This window comes from Ammospiza nelsoni, chromosome 20, assembly GCF_027579445.1.
Source record: "Ammospiza nelsoni isolate bAmmNel1 chromosome 20, bAmmNel1.pri, whole genome shotgun sequence".
NCBI classification, from domain to species: Eukaryota; Metazoa; Chordata; class Aves; order Passeriformes; family Passerellidae; genus Ammospiza; species Ammospiza nelsoni.
In genome coordinates, this window is record NC_080652.1 from 7,653,289 (window position 1) to 7,678,614 (window position 25,326).

The following is a 25,326-nucleotide window of genomic DNA, read 5'->3' on the forward strand; positions in this document are numbered from 1 at the left end:
TGCAGATGTCAGGTGAGGACTGCAGAGCACTTGCAGTGCCAATGCCTGATCCCTGTGGACAGGAGTGCCAAAATGGCAGCACTGGGGATTAGGGGCAGCACAGAGCAGGGCAGGGCAGCAGGGGATGGCACTGTGCCCTGCCAGGAGCTCTGCACCAGGGGCAGGGTGTGCAGGGGATGGCACTGTGCCCTGCCAGGAGCTCTGCACCAGGGGCACTGCACCAGGGGATGGCACTGTGCCCTGCCAGGAGCTCTGCACCAGGGGCAGGGTGTGCAGGGGATGGCACTGTGCCCTGCCAGGAGCTCTGCACCAGGGGCACTGCACCAGGGGATGGCACTGTGCCCTGCCAGGAGCTCTGCACCAGGGGCAGGGTGTGCAGGGGATGGCACTGTGCCCTGCCAGGAGCTCTGCACCAGGGGCAGGGTGTGCAGGGGATGGCACTGTGCCCTGCCAGGAGCTCTGCACCAGGGGCAGGGTGTGCAGGGGATGGCACTGTGCCCTGCCAGGAGCTCTGCACCAGGGGCAGACAGGGCAAGAGCTCCTGCTGTGCCTGCCCAGGCTGGGCTGCACACGCAGGGCTTGTCCCAGCCAGAGCAGGCATCACCCCACAGGCACGTGCTGCAACAGCCACTGCTGGGAGGCGGAAGGAGCAGGGCACAGAGGGAGAGCTCTGCCTCTCTACCTGCACTGTTCCTCTTGGCAGGAACCTCACCTTCCTCCTGCCCTGAAATTAGGAGTGCTGCTGCCTCTGGGTGACAGACAACAGAGCCTGGGTGCTCACACCAGGCCTTGTCCAGCCCCAACCCTGCACTCACAGCAAGTGTGTGTGGCTGTGAGCACTCAACTGACCAGGGATTTTATTCCTGAAGACCGCAGGTCTCTCTTTATCCCTTATGCCATTTAGCTTTTTCAGAAAACTCAAATGGACAAGAAGCATCATGCAGCAGGGCGTGGAGTTACATTTATTCTGGGTTCCCATCTGCCCAAAAGGACACGTGAGGTAATACAGCTGGTCTGCTCTGGCACTTGAAGCTGCCAAGAAATTCATCTTTAAAGGAAAGCCTCTTAACTCTACCCCTCTGTGCCTTTGGCTGATTGATTTACAAGCCTGGAATTCTTCTCATTGTAAGCTTAATTCATTAACCCTCTCAGTCACCCAGGCAGTGGGTTAGTATAGCACAAATTCCTCTGTGCTCCATTCAGCCCTGGCTTGGCAGGCTGAGCTCAGGCACTGGAACTGTCCCCTGCCCCAGCTCTGCACAGCTGCACCACTGGGCACGTTAAATCCTGCTCTGGCTTCCCCACAGCTCTCACCCCACTGCTTGCAGAGCCCTCAGAGCCCCCTGTTCATGAACTGCAGGTCCAGCACTCACCCCCTCACCAGGCAGCTGTGTTTCAGCAGGAACAGTAGGGGAGTTTTTTGTGGTCATGCTTATTCCAGAGAACAAGAAGTTTAGAAATTTCTCTATCCCACTTTCAGCATGTTTATAAGGGTATTTCCACCATCTCATTTAGACTTTTCTTTAATATACATTTCCAGCCTTGGCACAATCAACTGCCTCCTCCTCTCTGGTGTGTTCCTATCTTTGGTCCTTTCTGCCTGCATTCTATGCCCGTGCAGACTGGGAAACACAGCTGTCAGGGGAAGGATTTTCTGGCTAGCTGAATGGTGCTGGTAAGTAATTGCAAACATCTTATGCTACAGTAAAACCCCTGTCATTTAAAAATGTACATGAAAGATATTTCCCCTTTGACTATCAACCTCTAAACTGAGCACTGAGCGATTCAGAGGTTAGTGCTTTGCCTCCCAGGAGATAAGGAGATCAATCCTGGTTAAGGCCATCAGCACAAATGTGTTTGGCAGGTTCAAATAATTCTCTGGAAACACTGCAAAGGCTGTCTTTGCCACAGGTCTTGGAAAGGAGCTGCCTCATGTGTGTGGTGCCTGGGTTTGGGCAGATGAAGAGGGGTTTTAACAAATCTGGAGCTCAGGGTTGCTAATGTGCCTTCTCCTCCCCCACATCTTTTGTACTGTGGATTCCCTCTCTGAACTGGTCTGGGTGGCTGCCAGGACACAAGTGGTACAGAGTGAGACAGGAGGTGGCACAGTAAATTGAAAATACAGGGTGTCAGCAGAGCAGCACCTGGGCAGCCTCCCAGTGCCATCAGACCCAAACCAATATCCCTTTTTCCTGCTTTGATGCCACAACCATTCCATAACTCCTACAGCACCACTGCCCTGAAATTCAAAGGACGAGGGGCACCTCTGGAAACAAGATCCAGGCTGGTCACACCTGCTCTCACAGGAGGCAGTGGCCCAGCTCAGCAGGTACAGGGACACAACACAGCACTGTCACTGCTGTGCCAGATCCAGGCAAGGGCTGGGGGGGAGTTAATCCCATCCCTGCTGCTAAATGGAACCACCAGGGGCTTATCCAGCTTACCTCCATCTCCCAGAGATAAACACAACCCCCCAGGCTCAGGGGATCCCTGCAGACTCCCCCAGCCCAGCTGTCAGTGGGCAGAGGAGAGGCAGCCAGAGCCGTGCCAGGCCGTGCCAGGCCGTGCCAGGCCGTGCCACGCCGTGCCACGCCATGCCAGGCCGTGCCAGGCCGTGCCCTGAGCCCCACCTACCTTTCCTGTCGGTCTCTGTGGCGTGCACCAAGAGAATGTCCCCAGATCCACCTCGGACATCTGGCCCATCATCCCCCTGCAATGGCAACACAACCACGTCAGGCACGGCCCAAGCTCCCTCAGGCCTGGTTTAACATGGCTGAGACTCCAGCTCAGCAACAACTGGCAGCACACAAAGTGTTCCTGGCACTGCTGGCAGCACAAGCTGGGACATGGAGCTCAGTGCTGGGATAATCCTGGAATCTGCACAGAGCATTTGGTGCCCCAGAGGAGGAGCTGGGCCGATCCTCACTCAGGGTCTCCCTAAGGCCAGGTTGTGCAGCTCAGGGAAGGCTGAACCTTCTGCCCAGAAATGCCACAAATCCTCCCATGAGCAGGGCAGCAGCACTGTGTGAGCTGCCTCAGAGTGCAGGATCACGTAGCACAGTGGCTCTGGGGTGGGAGGTCATGCATCCAGCTTGCATGCTCCTGGAACATCAAAACCCAGCAGTTAATGCCCTAATCTGGAGCCATTTGGCCAGAGGTCACCTGAAATGATCCAATAACTGGCAGAAGAAAACAGCCCTGCTAATTGCTTGACCCCTGCATTATCACTCTCTAAAACACATCTTTCCTCTAGCTACTGCATTTCACAACTCAAAATATGCAAAACTGATCCAGGACTCAGCCAGCAGTTCCCACACTGCAGGAAGCAGATCCCAGTGACAGCTCTATACTGCTTCAAACACGTAGATCAAAAAGAAAAGAAAGAAAAAGGACACTAAGACACAGATCTGCTAGTCACAAATGTTCAGAAATCACTGATTTTAATATGTTTTTTAAAGGAAACAATCAATCAGAGGAGGCTGGAGTTGTGTCTGTCTTCCCCTAGGAATGTCTTTAGCTTTTCAATGTGGAAAACAGTGAAACATGAATTACAGCCAGGAGCAGATGTGAATTTTTCAGGTGACTCTCTGGCAAGACTCATGAAATACTACTTAGAGAACATGTAAAAGCTTCTCACTGTCTCCTGCACATCTCAGCTGACCAAAGAACACCCCTGAATGCCAGTAAATGATCCATTCTGTGTTTTCCAGCCAAGCCCCCTGACAGTCTGTGAGCTTCACAAGGTTCCCCCGCCATTTCTCAAACACAGACACAACTCCTTGGCTGCTTTTCCACATCATGTCCTGCTCATTCACCTGCTGAGCCTGCCCTCAGAGAGGAAGGCCAGCACCATCACCCCCACCAGCATGGATTGTGCTCAGGCTCTCAGTGATTCATTTCAGACTGTCAGAGGCTGAAGAGGGAAGAGGCACACTGGGAAAAGGGCACAGGATAAGCTGATTTTTAGGGAGACATCTCACATTCTGTTAAACTCTCCCTCACTGCTGGTGCTCCCTGCCTGTACCAGCACCTCATACTTGAACAGCAGCCTTCACACACACCCCACTTCTGCTGCAACCTAGTTTTTCCTATCTAATAAAGGCTGATGCCTTGTTTGTGCACACAGACAATCAGATTTCAACTCAGAGTAAACCAAACAAACCCTGAATGCACCTACCTCTTGCTTCAGTGTTAATCTAGACATGATTTCACTGTGGTCAATAAGGGACAGCTCATCTACCTCTTCCTCCAGCTGTGATGACTCCAAAGCATCTGGTGACTGTGGCTGCCTGTGACAAAGAAATGGGAAATAACCTTCACCAAATGACAGTAAGTACACAGACACTCTGGAGGTAAATCTTTTGCAAACAAGCCCAAATGTCTCTCTCTAACTCTGTTGTTTTGTGCATCTCTTGAAAAAGAGAAAGATAAACCTTCAGGATGTGAACACTTGTCAGTCTGCATTTCTGGCAGACAGGATTTTACTATAAGTACACAATTCCATGTCTCCTTAATCCACCAAATTTTTAGTGCACACAAATCTAAGCCCTTCCTCAAGTGTACAGAGACTGAGCACACTCTCCTCATGCACATCTTAGTCAGCTCATCACCTGCTGTGCTGAGACAAGGGGAGATGACAGGGAAAATAGAGCAGAAAATCATGACCATGTTTTTGGTCATTCCTACCCCCAAAGGCTGGTGCTTTTGTGCCAGGACATGTCCTCTCTGTGCCTGTATTTCTAAAAAAACCCAAACCAAAGTACTTATGTTCCTCAGAGCTTTCCCCAGGCCAAAATCCACCAGTCAGTATTTTGGGCAGATAGTGAGCTCTGCAGAGCACTCTTGTGCTGTCTCCTTCACTGCAGGGATTAAAACCCTCAAACCAACTGCAGGAAAATGGGGGAGGGAAGTTGACTGTCACACACAAATCAACTGCTGCTCTCTGTTTTTGCTTTAGAAATGCAATTGCAGAGCAATCTCGAGCAGCAGGGAAGCACTCACTCCACTCCTCCTGAAGCCCATCTGTTCCAGCTTGCACCTCTTCATTTACATAGGCAAATGACAGCTAAGAGCATTAGCAGGGATATAAAGCCTCCTGCTCCAGGGCCTCAGCCAGCCTCTAACTAGCAGGGTTAGGAAGAAATTTCCCTCTGGAAGATGATTCCAAACAGCAAATACAGATTCTTCTCACACATTTCCCTGGAAGCAGGAGGGAGCAGCCAGTGTCAGGGACAGCACAGCCACTGACATGGACTGAGGATGCCAACACAGGCTGCATTAACCCCAGGGGCTCCTTGAGCTCAGCAAGGACATCCAGCCAGGGTTCTCCTCATTCAGGATCCCATCAAGTGGGCTTAAAGGTTTAGACAACATGGAGGAGGGTTAGGGCACACCAGGCAGCCCAAGGATGGTTTGGCAGAGGGGATTGTGGGGCTCTGCACCCTTTGAACATGGAAGGAGGACACCAGGGGTCAAGGCTCACCTTTCAGCACCATCTTTGCCCTCCTTGCCCATGGCACTGCTGTTCAAAGACGAGTCTTTGGAGGGGCCATCTTTGACAGGGGGAGATTCCTGCCAAGAGAAAGGAGTTTTTCATCATTACACGGGGTCCTTGAGCCCAGCCAGCCTTGCATTTACAGTCTGCCTGCCTCTAAATGGCCCTTTACTGTAAATTCCTACAGAGCAGTTAAAGATTGATGCAAGTTAATGCCAAATGCCAGGAAAACACAGAAGTTAATCAGACAGGAAATTTGGGACCATCTCTGGAGACTAGTGTAATTAGTACTGTTTGCTTTTAACATTGTGAAATGATGCTGAAAGTTACAACATAAGTCAGCTGTTGTCTTGGATTTTAACCCTCTCATGACCTTTTATTTTTCCTCCAGCCCTTCCTGTTGAAATACACTTTGCCTCCTGCTTTAATCCAAACAGACACAATCAGCTCGAAGCTCTCCAGTTTCAGTTCCCCTCCTGACCACAGCCCCCCTGCCTCAGGGGTGGATGCTCACTGCTCCCTACCTCCCTCCTCTCCCATCACAAGAGGTTTTGCAATGATGCAAGGTTTCCACTCCACGACTCAGGGCTGTGGAAATGAGGCTAATGCAGAAAAGCAGAACCAGCTGAACCCGCGGCATGGAACAGCAGGTAGAGAGCTCAGAGCAAAGATACAGCATTTTAAATTAGCCATTTATTAAGGAGACAAATAGCCATGAACAGCAAATGGGAATATTAATCCAAAAGTGTCAGAGTTCAGAATTATTTAACATCATGCAGAGTGAAGCCTGGAAATGCAAACCTGGTGAACAGACAGGACTGAAACCACCCAGCATGGAAACACCCTGCTGAGCCTGGCTTCCTTGGGGTCTGCAGGATTTTTCCAGACTCTATCTGTGTAAAGCCCTTTGCTTCAAAGTTGAGAATCTGCTCAGAGCTGCCCAAAAGGATGGGCCTGCCCAGATGTGTCTCCTGAGGGGAAGTGATGGGAGCACTATCTCTTGGCGTATTTAACACCACCATGGATAAACGTCTTGGACACATCCTGCAGGAGATGTGCCTTCCAAGAGGAGGGCAGGCAAAAGGATCACCACACACTGCTGCCAGCTTCCTATGACCCAACAGGAAGATGGGACCTCCCTGGAAAGGAAAACGCCCTGGCTCCTCTAGGAAATATCTAAGATACAAGGCTTGGGTAAAGGAAGAAACAGCGTGTGAGTACAATGCTAAATCAATCATTCACTCTGCAACCAAACAGTGAGGGGAAAAATAAGTATTTAGTGCAGAAGGCTTTCTGTATTAAATAGGGAAGGCAAAGCAGTTACAAGAAAAGATGTGGCCCCAGGATGGCTCAGGGTGCAGCTCTCTGCAAGGAAACTCCACGCAAGCAGCTCCAAACAGCAGCGAAGCAGGAGAAGCCATCCCTGACTCCTGCCAGGACTCAGCATCACCCCAAAAGCATCTCCTGCTCTGCACCTGCACCAAGAGGGCCCCCAGGCCTGCAGCCAGCAGTGGGCAAGCAGAGGGATGGCTGGGGCAGCAGAGGGACAGACAGGGTGTGCAGAGGAGCCCCGTGCAGCCGCATGCACCGGGCAGGGCAGCCCCTCTCGGGCTTTACTTACTCCTTCAGAGCCTGGGAGTTCCCCGTTGCTCTGGCCAGAGGAATACAGATTGACATATTCACCCTCACCAGCCTCCTCACTGGCGTTTTCACTCTGAGGGAGACAGGATGAAAGGAGATACGTGATGGTGCCCCCCACCAGTGCTTTGTGGCAGACAGAACCTGGGAGCAGAACTGCCCTGGCAGCTGCTGTCACCTCCCTCGGAGCTGTTCTCTGTCTCTGTGGCCACTGAGGCTGCACCAGCCTGGGGATCATTATTTCTGGCTCTGGAGGACTATCCTGAAGGCCCTGGGCAGCAGCAGGCACTGCTTTGCAAGAGCTGTGGGCTCCAGGTGACAGTGCCAAGGTGCAGCGGGAGGATTTCAAGGTGCTGGAAGCAGAATGTTCAGAGCTGGACACAGAGCTCCTGTCCTAGCCAGGGCAGCCCTGCTGAGTGCAGACCAGCCCTCAGCCCCATGGGCATCAAAGGTATCCCCCAAACTAGGCTACAAGCATGGACTAGACCCATCAGACCAGAACACACCAAACTCGAGGCCTGCTGGGATATAACACGGACCCGGTGCAAGGAAGATGCAAAGCAAGGTCACATCCAAAGCGTGAAAAGCTGCACATTTACTCTGCAATCAGTGACCCTCTTCCAAACTTGGCAGAGAGGCAGCACTAGCATGCCCTGTGCTGACAGCTCTAATCCCATCAACTCTCGGCTTCGCAGCGGACGAAAGAGGAACTGTCTTGAAAATGAGGTGTTCAAAAAAGTATCTGTAATGGACAGACCTGCTCAGTGATGTGCAAAGGGATCTGGGACCTCAAACTAGCAGAGTGGGAACAGTGTTAGCCTCACTTCACCAACATGTGACAACCTGCCACCAAGCACACAGCTGGGGCTGATGGGGACTGGGAAGAGCAGGAACCTGGAGAGAACAATAGGCTTTATGCACAGGAGAGACAGAGCTGGACTGGACCCACTGCTCCTGGTGACTCAGGAGGGAGCAGGTGGCAACTGCAGGATGTGAACTGCTGTTAGGAGCCTGTATTTAGTAACTACCAACCTCAGAGAACACTCCTTTACCTCCCTCAGCTTGATCTTACAATTGCAGGAAGCTACAGCCAACTCTCCCCTTCACCAGCATTTGACATTTTGTGTTTCCTATATCTGTGTAACATTTTCTAAAACCTGCTGAGGCTGTCCATTTTTATATGAAATTTCCTCTCTTCAATCCACACACATTTGGAAACCAGACCAGACCACAATTTAGCATGTATTAATACAAGAGACATTTTCTTTGGAAAGAAAAACCCCAACAAACAAAGGCAGCCTTGCGTGAAGGCGCGTTATCATCGTCCCTTTGGATGGTCTCACCGAAGGCGTCTGGAGAGAATCAGTGAAAGAGGATTCAGAAGGAAGGCAGACAGGAGCACTCCCATTAAAGCTGCTCTCCTGAGAAGAGGAGTTTGGCACATCCACAGTGCTGGGTGACTGGCTGGCTGCAGCGGGCACCGCTAGGTCGGGGCTCTGGGACACGTGGACGGGCGGGAAAGGCGGAGTGGAGCAGGAGGAGGAGGTAGAAGAGAGGAAAGGAGGTATGGAGACTTGGTTGTGAGGCACAAAGTCCTGGGAGTAGGACCTAAACACGGATTTGTACTGCAGGATGCAGAGACACAACACAAAAAAAAAAAAAAAAAACCAAGGAAGATGGGGAAAGGAAAGAGACAGACAAAAGAAAAAGTAATTAGATTGGCAGCAGCATAGCAGTGACAGCACAAGGCATTTCTAACACAGGCAGCACTATTTCAGGATCCACACACTAGAGCAGGAATTGCTACCTGGGATACATCAGCCAGGCTTTTCCTGGCTGTTCTTGCACCAACAGCAGCCTGGCTGCTCATCTCACAGAGGGAAAGTGAGCAGCAAGGTGTGAGCTGCAGGTATCCAGCCTTTGCTAGGCAAGGGAAAACCTGGATAGCTCAGAAGGCACACAGAAAGCACAACTCTGAGCATGCTGAAGTATCTACATAGAGAAAACTACTTCAAGTGCTTATTGCTTTTCTGGGATTTTCCACAGGATCCAAATTTAAGATGCTTTTTGCTCCAGCCCTGTAATTTAACAGCTACTGTGTCAAGTCTGTTCCAGAACACACAGCTCCCAGGGAGGAGTGGCTGGATACTGCCTTCAAAGTTACACTGAAGGATAAAGGAGATTATGCTGCTACTCCTTCCCATTCGTGAAAAACAGGGAGCAAAAATGGTAATTGCCCTCAGGAGTGATGAATTCCTTATCAAACCAATCCTTTAATGCAGTGCCTTGAAGAGTCAGCTGAAGAGATGAAAAGAGATCATCTGCGTAAAGCTTTATTTCACTATCTCTCCTAATCATCAGATTACTGTTCAGATAATATTAAACAGGGTGCAGTGGGAATATATTGTGCCAAGAAAAACAAGAGCAACCCTCTGTCTTTTAACATCTGGTGCTAGTAAGATTTGCCATCAGGGTAAGTCCAAAACAAAGCTGACTATCATTAAAAAAAAAGCTAAATCTGCTGGAGAGGAGTTTATTTTAAAACTTGCAAAGCTGGTCATAGTCAAGTGGACTGAAAGAAGAATCACATCATCCAAAAAAACCCCAGGCTGGAACAAAGTTGTGGTGCTGCTCCATTGAGGGATCTGCTGCAGCACAGAGTTCTCAGGAAGCACTGACACAACTTGCTCAAACCAGGCTGAAAAGTGACACCACTGTGATGCAGAAAGAAAGGGAATCAAAGGCAGGAATTGGAGAATTCAGGCTACATTTTCTCAGGAGAGTTGAGCAGGTAAGAAAAAGCAAAGCTCAGTCCATCACCTGAGCGCCAGCAGCAGTACCCAGCTCAGCAGTGGTATTTTTGTTTCTACCTAGGAAACATGTGGGCTTAAAAATTTAAACTGATAACAGCCTCAGGCCAGAAGCCCGGTCAAAAAAGCTTTTCCACTACAAAGGAAAGGAAATGTAAAGGTCAATGATTAGGCTTTACCTTCCACCACCTTAATCCTTGAGTGCCTGTGCCTTGTGCCTTGTGTGGAGTCCAGCAGTGCTCTGGGTGTATTCTCAGGGCCCAAAACAAATTGCAGGCCATAATACAGAGGAGAGGAGGGGGATGCTTTGGAAAGAGAGCTTAAAAGACTACTGAAAAAAATAATTAAAATGCAAATCCCCTCCATGTGCCTGTGGCTAAAAGGAGACTGGCTCTAGGACAGGCTCCTCTCTCTTCCTGCCCATTTCTTTCCGGATGAGCAGCGCTGGCTCCAGGGACACTGTCAGCTTTTGGAGCTGCCTCAGTAACAATGACAACTCTAATCTCTGTATTTACCTTCTGCCTGGATAAATGCTCTACATTTATTCATTTTCACTTGCATGGCACAAACCACTAAATCCCTCGTAAGACGCCGGGCTCATGACATCACCTTGGCTCAGCAGATCCATTCTGCCTGCCTGCTATTTCATGATCTCACTGGCACTAATATTCCCATGATCACCCCAAGTCCCAGCCTAGACCCCAAAACCACTGCTCAACAGCTCAAGAAAGCTCTCAAAAAACTGCTGTGCTGATAAGAAGATGCTTTGCTCCTGCAGAGGAAATAATTAGCTCCAGCAAAGCTCAGTGCCAGCTCCCCCATTGCTGGATTTCCTGCACCCACATGACACGGGCGGCACACGATGCCCTTCACTTTGTACTTGATGGACATCTTCCACCCAGGAGGTCCAGGGGGCTTTGTCCCTGACCTGCTGAACCCAGAGGAAAAGGCAGGCTCTGCAAAGCAGCACTGGAGCTCACGCAGGGCAGCAGAGAAAGGAAATGCCTGCGCTCAGCCAAGTCACTCTGGGACAAGCCCTGCGTGAGGTGCTGGCAGGGTTAGCTCAGGGCAGGCTCTGCAGCCTGGACCAGCAGCTCAGGGACATGAGTTACTGCTTCTGGGGCAGGAACATTTGTACAGCTCCTGCCTCGAGGAGTCTCACACACATTAATCCTAATTTGAAGGCAATTTAGACCTAAATATAACATAACATTGAAGAAATTTTAGAAGTTTGAATGCAGATAAGTCAGTATTGACAATCACTGTATGCTTCTCTCTCCCTGGTCTCATAATACACCTTCAGAACAACTTCTTGGCATGAGGTATGTTGAGAATGCCAGCTTAAGGCCCAGGTAGCCATGAAAATGCATTAATCTTCATTACGTGATCCATGAACAATCATTTAAGGATGCAGACAGGCTCTCAGCATGCTGTTAACAAAGGGAACAGTGCAGAGAAGCCTTTGGTGTGCTGGCATTAATTAGCCAGCCTGCTCTCAACTTCCAATCTTGTTGTAAAGTTGCATCTTGTAGAAAGGGAGCCAGGGAGCCCCCTCCTTCCTCCGGAGCCTGCAAGCAGCTCTGGAATTCCAGCTATGCAGCCGTGCTGGGCCAAGAGCCAAGACTGAAGCATACTTTTCAAAGGGAAAAGAATCCCACCCAGCAGTGGAGATGATGTCCATATGGCACCCATTCCTGCTGCTCCCCAGTCTGACCCAGCCCAGCCAGCAGCTGCCCCAGGAATTCCAGCCATGGCTTCCATGGGATCTGGGTGTTGTCCATCTCCTGGAAGCCTTGTCATCCTCTAAAATAAATACTTCTTTGGGGAGGGGACAGTCCATTCAACACAAGTGTCACAAGGAAACAAGCCATCCTTTAGTGCTCCCCCCCAAGAGGCAACAGTTTATCTTGGAAACAAATCAGGGCTTGCTTTCATCAGCTTCTCAGAGGTTTCCTGCAGGGTCAGTCAGTTGTGGCTCCACGGACACAACCTCCTACTCCATGGCTCTGCTTTAAGTGAAGTGATTTCTGGGAAAGCTACAAAACAGGGAAAGGATGCTCTCCTGTCCCCAAACTCTGGCCACACTGCCAGCTCCCACCACAGGACCAGAAGAAGCTCCCAGCATGAATAACTCTGACCTGTGACAGCAAACAGCCGAGACAGGGAGAAGAGGGAGCTCCCTCTCCTCTCACCAGGGCACTGGTTTTTATAAAAACCTCTCTGCCACTCGGGAAGTGCTTGCACAAAGGCAGCTTTGAGCTGGGAGCAGCCTCATCTCCTGGGAGCAGCAGGAAGCAAACCCTGAACATTTACCACACACTGTGACACAGAGGATTCCCAGAGACAGCATCTTTCAACCTTTTCAATTTGCTGCCTTTGATTTTTTGCGACTGTGAATATTTCAGAACAGCTTTCCGTCATTAGAAGCCTTGTTCCAGGATGTCCCAGAGGTCAGTGACATTCTGGCTGTTTATTTGGATTAGATGGCAGGAGATAAGCCCTTTTTTCCATTTAAACTTATTTCAGGAGAGATGCTTCTTCACACTCACCAGGCATGGCTGACCACAGCTGACAGGGTATACACGCAGAGAGTCAGTGGGTCCAAGTTACAGCAGCCTCCAGCCCAAATCCAAAGCTGAATTCAATTATATGGCTGACAGAGCATCTGCAGCATCAGCAGACACAGTTTTTACCTTTTAAGCACAGCCTTCTCAGTTACCCTATGGACTTCTGCCAAACTCATCTGCCATCCTGCCAGACACTCCCAGACCAGGTAGAGCATCACCTCCCAAAGTATGAAGCTATCAGAGGAAAGGATCAATCTTTCAGATCTCCCCTGCTAATGTTATTAAGGGAACTATGTGGGCAGCGGGCCAGAACTGGATGCCCAAATTGTAACAGTACAGAATTATGTTCACAAAATACTGGGTGTTGCAAAGTCATTAGGCTCTAAGAATATAATTGCACAGACAACTATTTGAAAAGACTTCCTATCTCGTAACACAATGCTGGGCTTCCAGGTACTTTTGCTAATGAGGAAGGAAATGCTCCTGCAATGAATGGCTGGAAACACAAGCTGCCAACAGAATGGCTTCAAGCACTGCCACAGGAAAGGCAGCAACTCCCCAGCCTGGAATGCTTCTCAGCAAGGCCTCTGACCTGGCTGCAGAGCTGACCTCCCTGGTTTTAACTGATGGTTACCACAGTGCAGGGATGGATGGGGATTCTTGTGTCTCCTGGCTTCTGCACAAGAAAACACAAAATCCAAACTTTTCCTTGTGGAGGAGAGATTCTTGCACATCTTTGCAACAGAACAAATAAGGGGGCAGCAGGGGAAGAAAACATTTGTAAGATTTATTAACCATGCTGTCACACATCCCTCTTTGGAAAATATCAGAATTCAATTCAGTTGCAGCTCCAGCATCAACTCTTTAGCTTGTGGACAAAGCCCCCAGATCAAGATGGCAGATCAGGAAAAGACAGAGTCTGGAGCCAAGACAAAACTTCTCAAAGATCAATCACACAAAAAACATGGGGTGTGTGGCCTGTGCAGTCAACATGGGACTGGTCAGCAAGACCTACAGAGACCTGCAGGGTTCCAACTGCAAGGAAAATGTATAAAACCCCCAGAGGAAGAGGTTTTTACCACCCCAGAGGATCCAGTGATGCCAGCAGGCAACAGCACTATTAATACCAATGTCCAAGCCTGCCACAGGCAGTGGAAATGAACACAAACACAGAAGGAATGCTAAACAGGAAAAGCAAAACAATACCTAAGTCAGAGCAGCTGGTTAAAGGGATGCAAATCTTTTCAATCCCCCTTCCCTCTGCTCCAAATTAAGGAGTGAAAACCTCAGGACAGAAAGGAGCAAACACGTTATGACTTCCCAGCCATGGTCTGACTGAGGCTCCCACCATGGGAATGAAAAGAGCTCAGATTCTGCTGAGGCAGAGCCTGGTGTGTGCTGCAGGCTGGGAGTGAGCTCCAGGAATGGGAACCAGGCAGGGAAAATGTGGGAAGCACATGGCTGTGTCATGCACGCCTTTAATCACTTATCTGACCCCCCTTTTCCTGAACATACGTTAGCACACACACAAGAAAGAAGAACAGTTGCTGTGAATTTTCTGTGCACTTGCTCAATTTGCTCAAGAATGGTGAGAACAAGTGAGAACAGAAGCACTGAACTGTAGCTTTCACAAGGGAATCACTTGTGCTGCAATCTGACAGCCAGTTGGTTAATGGTAATTACTGGAAATGTTCCTTAATTAAAAAGAAAACATAAGAAAAAACCCAACATTCTGAGAAAGGCAACTTATTTTTCCACAGTGAGGGATGCAGCCAAATTTCCACTAATGGCATGTACATGCCTTGGAGGTACAACTGCTCCTTGTTTCAGTGAGGAAAAGCTTCCACAGGAGTTCCTGCAGCCACCAAGGGTGGGTGGGCAGCAGTGGAGCTCATCACTGGGTATTTCCTCCAGCAGTGCAGAGCTCTCCAGCTGCCAGGAAGTAATGAGATTTCAAGATCTGATTACTGCTGCTGCTGCTGGGATACCTGCCCACCCATTTCCAAGCAAACAGCACAAGGATGGATTGAACCAAGGGACAGCAGCTCTGCGCTCACAAGGAGGGAGGGAGCGATCAGCTGGAGAGAAACTACTGCCCACCATAAGCAAGGATGATGCTTCTTGTTGCAAACCTCCTTCCCCACTGCTCAGAACTTCCAAAAGAGGTGGGAATCCCTTGAATGATTCTTGACAGCACAATCCAGCTGTCCCCCCAGTGTGGGGTTTAATGGCTCAGTGTCCATGGGATGGGGAACATGATGCAGCTCCTTAAAGCACCAGCCCACACCACCAACACAAGCCCTGCTGGCACAGAGGCCAGACACGAGTCACACTGGGATAAAAAACAGCTCCACTTGCCAAACCTATGAGGTCTGATCCAGTTGCTCAAGATCTGCCTCTATCCAGTAAAAGCTATTACCTCTGACACAATTTCCTGCAAAGGAGGGAAAAGCACAATTAGTGGGCTGACAGAGCAGTGGTGGCAGCTGGGCTGCAGCAGCCCCTGCAGAGCTGACTGCAGAGAAAGGAGTCAGGGCTCTGGAAAAATTCATCCATTAAAAATTAAAAGATGCTCTCAACAACTTCACCTCTTTTCTGCTGTCTGAAAACAGTCTTGTTAAGCCATGTAAATCAGGAGTAAGGCACTAATCCTTCACCTGCAGCAAGGAGCTAAGGGGATAACAAGCAGAGTGTGGTGCTGGCTCAGAAGAAAATATTGCAAGAGTCACCCTCACAGTGGTAAGTTCATGGCTCTGTTCCCACATTTCCTCCCACTTTGTTAATGCCAGGGCCAATTTAAGTAAGCTACATAAAAACAAAGTAATTTTTTTTTTAAACAGAACAAATAAGACAATTAATATAATCAAAATATCTTAAGTTGGAGTTGGGGGGGGAAAAAAAAGAAAGAGAAAAGAAATGAAAGGAAAACCCTTAAAAGCAACACGTGGCATGTGAACAGATGGGGACAGGGACAGGTCCTCCCTGGGAGTGACTCCTGAGCTCTCCCTAGCCAGGCTCCAGGGATGGAAAAAAAGCACAGGGCACTTTCTGAAAAGTGGCTGCACCTGCAGGCAAGGGAAGGGAAAAAGCACAGGGCACTCTCTGCAAACTGGCTGCACTTGCAGGGCCCTGCTGACACTGGGGCAGGGGACAGCCATCGAGTTCAGCAGCTCAGACTTCCTGCTATTGATCCAAGGAGGTTTCTGCTTCCTGTGCAGAATGAATAACAATATGTAGGAGACATATAATTTTAGCAGATCTGATAGCCACTGCTGCTACCTGGGTACACAAGAGGCCAAGTGCTCAGCTGGCAGTGTCTGAAAGGTGTTCTCTCCCTGGCACTGGCTCCTCACTGGGGCTGGTGGCAGATAATGCTGATTTTTGCCAGGTTTATTGTTCACCAGTGCCCTTTCTCTAGGGAAAGAGGAGAAACGAAGGCAAGAGGACACGAGGAGCAGAGCAGCATGCTGAATTGCTCCTGGTGGCATCTCCTGAAACCTCCTGGGGCAGATTGCAGGAGGGGCTGCTCTGCTCCTCCAGGGCTGGTGGAGGGTGGGTGTCACCCTGGGAGGGATCCAAACCCCACAGCTGTTTCACACCTCTGTCTTATTAGGGATAGGGGAAACAGGATAAACTGTGGTTATGGCATTACATGGGTCAGGACATTGGTACTCTGCAGCTCAGAGACACTTTCATAGTGAAAATCTCATTTTTGGCTGTGAAAAAGTAGACCAGATAATGAGAAACTATGAAATGACCCTAATTTAAAGGTACTAATGGAAAAATCACCATTTATAATTCAGCTTATTTCATTTGACAGTGCCCTGTCTCATCGTTCTCATTGTTCCTCACTGCCCCAGCCATTTATCTTATCCCTCACCAAATCCCTGCAAAAATGAGTAAGGATTTTTTAATGAAGTTTTAACATTTCTTAAAATAATATATTCACAGTAATGTAGTCCAAAGTAAGATGAGAATGGGTCAGAGCAATTTAATAGGTAGTAACCATTTAATCCAACAAGGACACTTTTTAAAATCAAAGTGCCCACGTATTTTTAGAACATTATAGAATCATATTTATAGCCTCCCAATTAAATCAAAAATAGTCAAGCACTTTTAACTAGTCCTACAGTTCCATGTTTTGCTAGCAAGGACCACTACCAAGCAAGAGAGCTGTACAATTCAGGACTTTTACTTCAAATTTCAGAACTGTTTACCACGAATTTATGCAAAGAGTAACCTTGCCACCCCTCAGCCTTTTCATCTGTGCAGCAAAGCTGTGATAGTGCTCTCTCTCACACAAGTGGAAGCCAAAAGCTTTCTTTCATGCCTTGTGAAGTAGCTCTACTTGTAAAGCACTTGAATACTTTCTTCTTCTTTGGACCAGTGATTATCACTGATTTTTAAAGAATGAGTAAGTGCTGAAATGGGGAGATAGCAGTGGCACAGTGGGAGGATACTGTTTTCAAACATTTCATATTAAACTAATTGAACACTTCGGAATCTCCTCAAGTCTTGCCTGATAATTTCTTCTCCAGGAGAAGCCTAATTTACTAAACATCCAGGTCACTGTCAAAAAATAGTGTATTCTCAATTGTCATCACATGGCAATCAGAGCATAACCACATAGTGTTACATGAAAATGAGCCCCACACTGATGAGCTGGTGGAATCCCATGGTTGAATTTAATTTCATTATATTAACACTTTGTTATTACTACAATTTAATTTAAGCAGCTGATCAGAGATTTAAGCAGTGCTCTAATACTATTTTGATTTGAATGATTTCCAGCTCCTCCTGTCATTTTCTCTTCAGGCTGCTCACAAGTGCTGTAGGAGAGAAAACCCTGCTCATCATACAAGCAAACTGAGCTTGTTTGGGACCATGGAGATGTGAAGAGAAGCAGACAGGCAAAAATGAGATGGAAGATCTAGCAGGGGCTGTTTTCTAGAAAAAAATTAAATAAAGGAGCTGCAGCCCCTGTTCCACATCTTTGATTAAATCCATGGATTTTGGGGACAGCATCTTGTTATTTCTCCCAAGGCCAGGCTCACAGAGCAGCCTTTAATTGACTCATCCACATCAGTGGCATCATGCAATGGGACAAAAAGGCTTTGCAGCTCCAACGTGCAGCCCGGGGCACACAGGAGTGTGCTGGGCACACAGGCCAGCTCTGCTCCTGAGTCCCCTGCCACAAATGTCAGCGTGGAGAGAAAGACACACCTCCCCTGGCTTCACTCGGTGAAAAGTGTGTAAATCTCACCAAGGTGAACATTTGGTGAGAGTTACACCTGGGCAGAGTTACACCTAGGGGAGAGCTACACCTGGGGAAGAGTTACACCTGGGCAGAGTGAGTTACACCTGGGAAAGAATGAGTTACACCTGGGCAGAGTTACACCTGGGCAGAGTGAGTTACACCTGGGAAAGAATGAGTTACACCTGGGCAGAGTTACGCTTTGGGGAGAGTCACACCTGAAGGGGCAGAGTTACACCTGGGGGAGAGTTACACCTGGGCAGAGTGAGTTACACCTGGGAAAGAATGAGTTACACCTGGGCAGAGTTACGCTTTGGGGAGAGTCACACCTGAAGGGGCAGAGTTACACCTGGGGAAGAGTTACACCTGGGCAGAGTGAGTTACACCTAGGGGAGAGTTACATCTGGGCAGTTACACCTGGGGGAGAGTTACACCTGGGCAGAGTTACACTTGGGCAGAGTTACACCTGGGCAGAGTGAGTTACACCTGGGGAAGAGTGAGTTACACCTGGTGAGATTTACACTTTGGGAGGATTACACTTGGTGAGAGTTACACTTGGTGAGATTCACACACCGTTTCTCCCACCTGCCCGGTGACTACAGGAGGAGTTCAAAAGCCCCCAAAGGAACCTCCAGGTTCACCTGAGAGGCCAAGCAAGGAACTGGCAGAGCAGTCAGACAATACCCACGTGTTGCAGAGCTCAGAACTCACCGAGTGCACAGGAAAGGAGCTGTGCCTGCTGAGAAAGGAGTTAGAGACTGACATAGTGAGGCCCTGAGTGGCAGCGCAGTCCTCGGGGCTGAAGGGCACTTTAGGTTGCTGGACACAGTAGGAGACAGAGGAGAAAGAAGAGGCAGCATAGGAGGCCTGCTGAGGAAGGGGGAGAAAGCAGGAGACACAAGACACAGAGAGCACAGAAAAGGTGATGAATAAAGGGCAAGAAATGCTAACTGTAAAACAATGCATATAATGGCTGGCTAAACAAACAGCTATTCATACAGCTCATCAGAGCAGACACACCAATATGCCTTTCTTGAGCTCAAGAGGCTCGGCAGAAATCACAATTTAAATCTTCTTTGTTTCACAAATCCCTTAAATGTGAACTCCTGCCTCCCCGTCCCTGCTCCCCCTGGACAGCTGCTCCTGGCTGTCCTTTTGTCCCCTGGCCGTGGGGACAGACACCCAAAGCAGGAGCTGGCTCTAAGCACACAGCTCTTGCACATTTCTGGCTTTTTCTGACCACCTGCACATTGGGAACTTGGCCTCCCAGTGTGAGCTATGGATCTTCACTGGCACTGCTGTGAGACTGGGTGACAGTGACATCCTGCCATTTCTCTGTCCAGTCCAAAATAATAATCATTTGCACAGGAGGCAGCTTACACTGTAAGTAACAAATCCTGGCAAGGAATTTCTCCTGAATTTCCCTATGGTAAGGAGACTGAGAGAGGCTAAGGTATATTCAGGTTTTCTCAGACTTGTTGAATAAAATATACAATGCAAACACACAATCTTATTTTTTATTCTGTAGCTGACAAGAAAGGACTTCCCCATTATTATATTACATAAGAGTCCATCCAGCAAAACTTGCTGCTGCTAGAGCAGCTGATGCCCATTTGATTAGCCAAATCAAAATCTCCCAGGGCAGCAGGAGCAGAGGAACAAGAGTCTGGTGCCTTTTACAGGGACTGGTCAATAAGCTATCACCTCCTTGCACCTCTTTCCCAACGGAGGCATGAAGGGTGGGAGGCTGCACTTGAAGAAACCTTTGCTTCAGGGGAACTGCAAGCAACACCTTGATGGTATCAGCTTGTAAAATTACAAGAAAGGCCAGCAGGCAAAGCAGTGACATCCTGGCTGTCCAGAAAATGATTAAAGGGCAGCAAAGAAATGCTTTGCTTCAGCCATCAAATTCAGGACAGGAGCAGAATGTCCCTTCTGCACAATGGCTGCAGTAAATCTGTGTTTTGCAAACTCTGATCATGACTGTGCAGCCCAAGTCACCTCCAAAAACATCCCTGAAGTGCAGCCACCAGGAGGGTCACATTGATGGGGACCACAGACCCTGGAAAACTGCCTGATCCTCCAGAGATGAGTCCTTAGACTCTTTAGTATCTCTGCAAAGCGAATGGGATACCAGTATTTAAAGTCTTGTCCCAATAAATAAAAAAATAAATAAATTATTATTATTATTATTATTATTATTATTATTATTCTCAGCCAAAAAATCTCACTTTATCTTTTTAGGACTCTCCTTGCATCGCAGGAAGATAGTTATGCAAATCCCAAAATTAGAGTTAAAAAGTAGCACTCTAGGGCAGTCAAACTTTAGCACATACAACATGAAGAAATATTGCAAGAGTCACCCTCACAGTGCTAAGATCATGGCTCTGTTCCCACATTTCCTTCCATTTTGTTAATGCCATGGCCAATTTAAGTCAGCTACATAAAAACAAAATAATTTCTTTTTTTTTTAACAGAACAAATAAGATAATGAATATAATCAAAATACCTTAAGTTGGAGTTGGAAAAAAAAAGGAGAAACGAAATGAAAGGAAAACCCTTAAAAGGAGATGGGAGAAAATCCCACCCTCCAGTGAGGTTGGAAACAAAACTGCTGCTGCCATCAGTGAGGTCAGGATTTCATCCCCCACATGGAAAATGGCCCTTTCTGTGCTGTTAAACCCAGCACCCACACACACATGTGGATGTGGAAACAGCCTGGGGGCCAGCAGAGCACTGAGAAAAGGTAAAATCCTGACTCACACAAGGGGACTGAGGTGAGGGAAACATGCAGAGCGAAGCAGTGGCTGTACCAAAGATATGTGCCTAATAAAATAACAGCAGTTATTCTGTTCAAACAGTTATTATTGGTGGCATCTCTGACAACAGTTTCAAAACAGCAGTGGGAACAACAGTGCAGCAATCTCTTGAGAATAGTGTTGCTCAGTGTGTCCAAATCTTCCAAGCAGTTGTTGTTACACAAGCCTGGCACAGATTCAGATTCAGCCCTGCCATGTGCAAGACAAACCTTTCATTTTTAGGACTTTCAAATCTTGTAGGGAACTGTCTGAACGTGGGGTTGCAATGCAGCAAAACTTCACAGAATGCAAAATGCCTAAAACCACGTTCACAAGCTGCCAGGGAGCACGATGGGGTAAGAGCAGGGAGACATCCTCCCACCAGCTCTGCCTGGCAGAACCAGGGGCAGCGAGAGCTGAGCTGAGCCTGGGGTGTCACTCACCAGCTGCCTCTGCTTGGGGGGCAGAGCAGGAGGAGGTGCCAGATCTTGAGGAGGGTCTGAGCTGGTGAAGGAGTCGTTGATCCCATAGACTTCCCTGAGGTACTTGTTCTTCTTCTGGTAGATGTGCTCGTTCTGAGGGGTCTGGTAGAACATGGAGGGCTGTGGCTCGGAGTAGTCCTCCACAAACTGCATGTAGGCCATCACTGCAAGGCAAAGAGAGGTGGCACTCACTGTCCTGCTCTGCAAACCCCACTGAGGGTCAGCAGGCAGCTGCTTGTCCTCAGAAGGGCACCCTGCAAGTCCAGATCTCCATCCTGCCAGCCAGCACACAGCAAACACCATCCCAGGCCACAAACACAGCTCTGGAACCATGAGGTCTCCAAACAGCAACTTGAGAAGCATCATTCACTGATGCTTAGCCCAAATCCTCACATAATCCAATTCTGAGAATATTCCTCAAAAGCTAATGTCCAAAGTCACCAAAATGTCACCAAAGTCACCAAAAACCTAGAATAGTGTCAGTCTGCTTTTTAGGAGTGTAACAATGCAATCCTGACAATAAATCTGCAATAATTCTTGTGCCTACAGTAAGTCTCATGTCTGCAGTCAGCAAGATTTCTAGAACCAGCAGGCACACAGTGTTTCTCCATTCTAGCAAGCTGATAAAGCTGTTATCAGAGAACACCTACCTGTGAGCCTGCCTGTGCCTCTCCCTCAGCTCTTTAAATGCCACTGCCAATCCTGGTACAAAATACTTACAAAACACTTCTAAAAGTGCCACTGACCACGTGTTCCTACCTCCTCAGCTCAAATCCAGCACCCTTTGCTCCCACATCCCTTTTTAAAACAACTTACCATCTTCAATTTTCAAATTCAACTGATTCGCAAGCTTTTGTGAGACGTGGCTCAATAGAAATGTTAAATAGGATCAAACCTTGTCTAGAGGACCTTACCATCTGTATAATATTTCTTCCAAAATCTATAAAAAACCCCACACAGGTGAGCCTGGGCAGCTCTGACAGAGGATTAGTTATTGCTGCAAATTTTAGTGTTGGAGGGGGAGGATGACATCCAGTGCCATAGAAAGACTACCACAAACCCACCCCCATTATTAAGGATCAGAAGTATATTGAATAATGTAAAACAAAGAAAGAATCCCTTTCTGTGCACCTGAGAGCAGGAGAAACAGATGTATTTCAGCGTCATGGGAAGGACTAACCCAGACCTTCTTGTAAACATGCTGTCATGCACAAGGCACTGTGAGCATCCCTCCCTTCCTCCTGATAAACAAGCACTTGTTACTTCTTCTAAATGTGGTCATTTGGTGGCAATTTTTCATCTTCTGCTGGCATTTCAGCTGTACAGCTGAAAGGAGTGGATGACTTCAGGGAAAGCTATAAATACAATGAGCACAATGCAGGATTTGCACATCATGAAGTTGGTTCCCACACTGGCTGCTGCTCTGTTCACCTGCCAAGGCAGAGCCCTGGGCCAGCCTTTAAACAGGATACAGCCCTGCAAATGTGTCAGCAGGAAGGAGTTGCTTTGCACCTGTCTTGGGCACCTTTTTTCAGATTTCCTCTAATATTTTAAACTTCATTTAGAAATGGAGCTAACACAGCTGCCCTTCCCCAGAAGAATTATATCCATCTTCCAAAAAAATGGAATAAAGAAAAAAGAAATAATGAAAAAAACGAGGTTGGAGCAATGGGAGCACAGGAAATGGAGCTGATGGACTCCAATCCTGACCGGCAGCACCTGCTGTCCCCATCCTGTGACCCCACAGCCCTGCCAGGGCACAACCTGTTCATGTCCTGCAGCACAGCCAGTCCTGCACAGCCCTGCAAAGCTGCTGCAGTCCTGACCTGAGCTCTCCCTGCCACCTGAGCCTTGCTCCTCTTGCTCCCTCAGACTCCCTGCTCCTTCCCAGCACCACCTCACAGTGACAAGAAGCATGTTCTGGAATTACTGTCTTATTTGGAATCATGGTGATGGTGCAGGAAATACAGAATTGCTAAAATTGTCTTTTCAGGTATCAGTGATTCAGTTGGCTAAGGTGCTCCTGTGCCCTGGAAAATGCCCTGGTATCACACAACAACTTCAGGAGACAAGATCTAAAGAAGGCTTATGGAAGATATTTCTCTAGCAGCAAAACTGAACTAAGGATCGGGAGTCCTTGCAGAAATGCAGAGGACAAGAGCTTGAGGGAAAGATTTTGAGAGCTCATCAGCTGAGCAGGACAAAAGCCAAGAAGGCAGGCCTGGCAGTGCTGGCACAATGCAGCAGCCACTGCTGAATGCAGACCAACCCTTGGTGTTGAGTCACCTCCAAAAGCTTCAGTGAACACCCAGAACTGCAGCCACCACTGGGGATCCATGGCTGTGAGCTCCTGGCACAGCCCCAAACTCTGCAATGACACCACAGCTCACAAGTGTTGGTGAAAAGGGCACTCGCGTAAAATCAAATCACTGCAGCTCAGGGCACTGAGCCCGAATGCTCAATCTGCCTTAACTCAATCTGCAAGGGAATAATGAAGAGCTCTTTTATCTCAGCTCTTTATGGGGCTAATGCATCCCATTGTCATGGCAGCTCCCCTGCCTGGCCTGTTACAACTAGTCCTGGGCAGGTGAGCATGTCTCTGCCTCGACTTTGTCATCTTTGTTTTTAGGCAAAGTGAAAAACAGTTGGGATGGTGAAATACAAACCTGGCACTGCAGAGTGCAAATCAAAACAGGCATAATTAAAATCCTGCCAATCTTTAACAGGAGAGAAAGAGAGCAAGAGCACTCCCATGACTCCTGATTGCAAAGGGTCTCCTCTCCCCCTCTGCACTGTGGTTTTTAACAAGGCAGAAATTTAAAAGCAGATGGGAAATTACATCAGCAGCTCAGCTCAGGCTGCACGCCCTGCATCAACTGTGCAGAGGGAGGGATGGGGGCTGCAACTCCCCAGTGAGCAGCTGGGGTGGAGTGACAGTCTCAAGGCAGTACCCCAGGAGAAAAGGAGGCGTGAGAGAGAAACCTCTCCCACCACATGCCCAGTTTATGTCAGCTCTTAACCCAGACAGAAAATATGTGAAAATTAAAAAAAAACATGAAATCTCAGACTGAGGCTGGAACACCTTCCCAGCAATCTACTTGCAGTGCCTTGCCTGTCATTTCTGAAGGAGCTAAAGCTGCTCAGGGATTTCCAGCACACACCAGCTCTGCCCATATGGCACAAGTCACAGGTACTGCTCTCCTGGAAGCAAACACTTATCTGCAGGAGAGGACCAGGGGCTGCTGGAGTCCAAAGGGGTTATTAGGGGATGATCAGCACTAAGGCACACCTGCAATAAGGTGAGGCACACCTGCAATAAGGTGAGACCCACCAGCATCCCCCTGAAGGGCTCCCTGACAGCCCAGCCCGACCCTGCGCCCTGCACAGGCACAACAGATTTGTGTGCATGGGCAAGAGCCAAAATAATGGACATTCTGAAGCTGTACCACATAGCAGAAGCCAAGGTCAATGAGGCAGTGGCTGCTGTCACCTCTGGGAGGAGAGCTGCTCCTCACAGAGCTGGCATTATCCGCTGGCTGAGCCCAGCCTGCCCCCAGCGTGGTTCCTGCAGTGAAATACCAGCTGCTCACTGGGCACCAGGCTGTGTTTTGTTCCCACTGACAGGGAGGGAAACATGAATAAGTGCCTCACCAGTAGTTTCCAAGCTGTTTGAGGAAAAGATCTTGTTATTTCTGACTCTGGGCTCTTAATGGCAGAAGCTGTTCCGTGTCTGTGTCTCGTTCAGCAGGAGCACAGTGCTGGTGCTCAAGCAGAAGTCTGGAGTAATTTGCCCTTAGCACAGTAAAATAACCATAACTCATGCCAGACTAAAAGCCCTATCACTCCTCTGTGTAAATTATACAGAAGTCAACTCTTGGAGGTCCCTCTGAGCACAGCTCACAGCAATGCACAAGGTTAACTCAAGCAGTTCTTCCTTGTATTACCAATAAACACCATCAGTGTCTCTGCTGCAACACTTGCTGCCAGCTACCAAAAGATTATCCACAACAAAGGCACTACTACCAAGTCCCATCTGTGTTTTTTAACAAATCCATACATTTTCTCCAGATCACAGGAGCTTGCTGAGGTTCTGGAAGCAGCCTTGTGTGATTACACAAGAATATCTACATGCATCAGCCTCTGGGCAAAAAATATCCTGGGTGTCACCACAGAGCCCGAGTAATGTTTGACTGGCCTTTTAAATGCTGAAAAAGTAAAACTAGCAACCACAAATCCATGGTGTGATATACTGTGGAGTAAAAACAACTTAAAACAAGTTCTCA

General features: G+C 48.4%; 1 protein-coding gene across 1 annotated transcript in view; it reads right to left on the reverse strand.

Annotated features, from left to right (window-relative positions):
- RAPGEF1 (Rap guanine nucleotide exchange factor 1) overlaps nt 1–25,326 on the reverse strand; it is an 84,914-nt gene that overhangs the window by 9,222 nt on the left and 50,366 nt on the right. The window contains exons 10-16 of the mRNA XM_059486180.1: nt 21,005–21,207; nt 18,475–18,633; nt 8,476–8,757; nt 7,116–7,208; nt 5,483–5,571; nt 4,178–4,289; nt 2,635–2,710 (exon numbers count right to left, since the gene is read on the reverse strand). Of these exons, the coding sequence (XP_059342163.1) occupies nt 2,635–2,710; nt 4,178–4,289; nt 5,483–5,571; nt 7,116–7,208; nt 8,476–8,757; nt 18,475–18,633; nt 21,005–21,207 (1,014 nt within the window). The remainder of the gene's footprint in view (nt 1–2,634; nt 2,711–4,177; nt 4,290–5,482; nt 5,572–7,115; nt 7,209–8,475; nt 8,758–18,474; nt 18,634–21,004; nt 21,208–25,326) is intronic.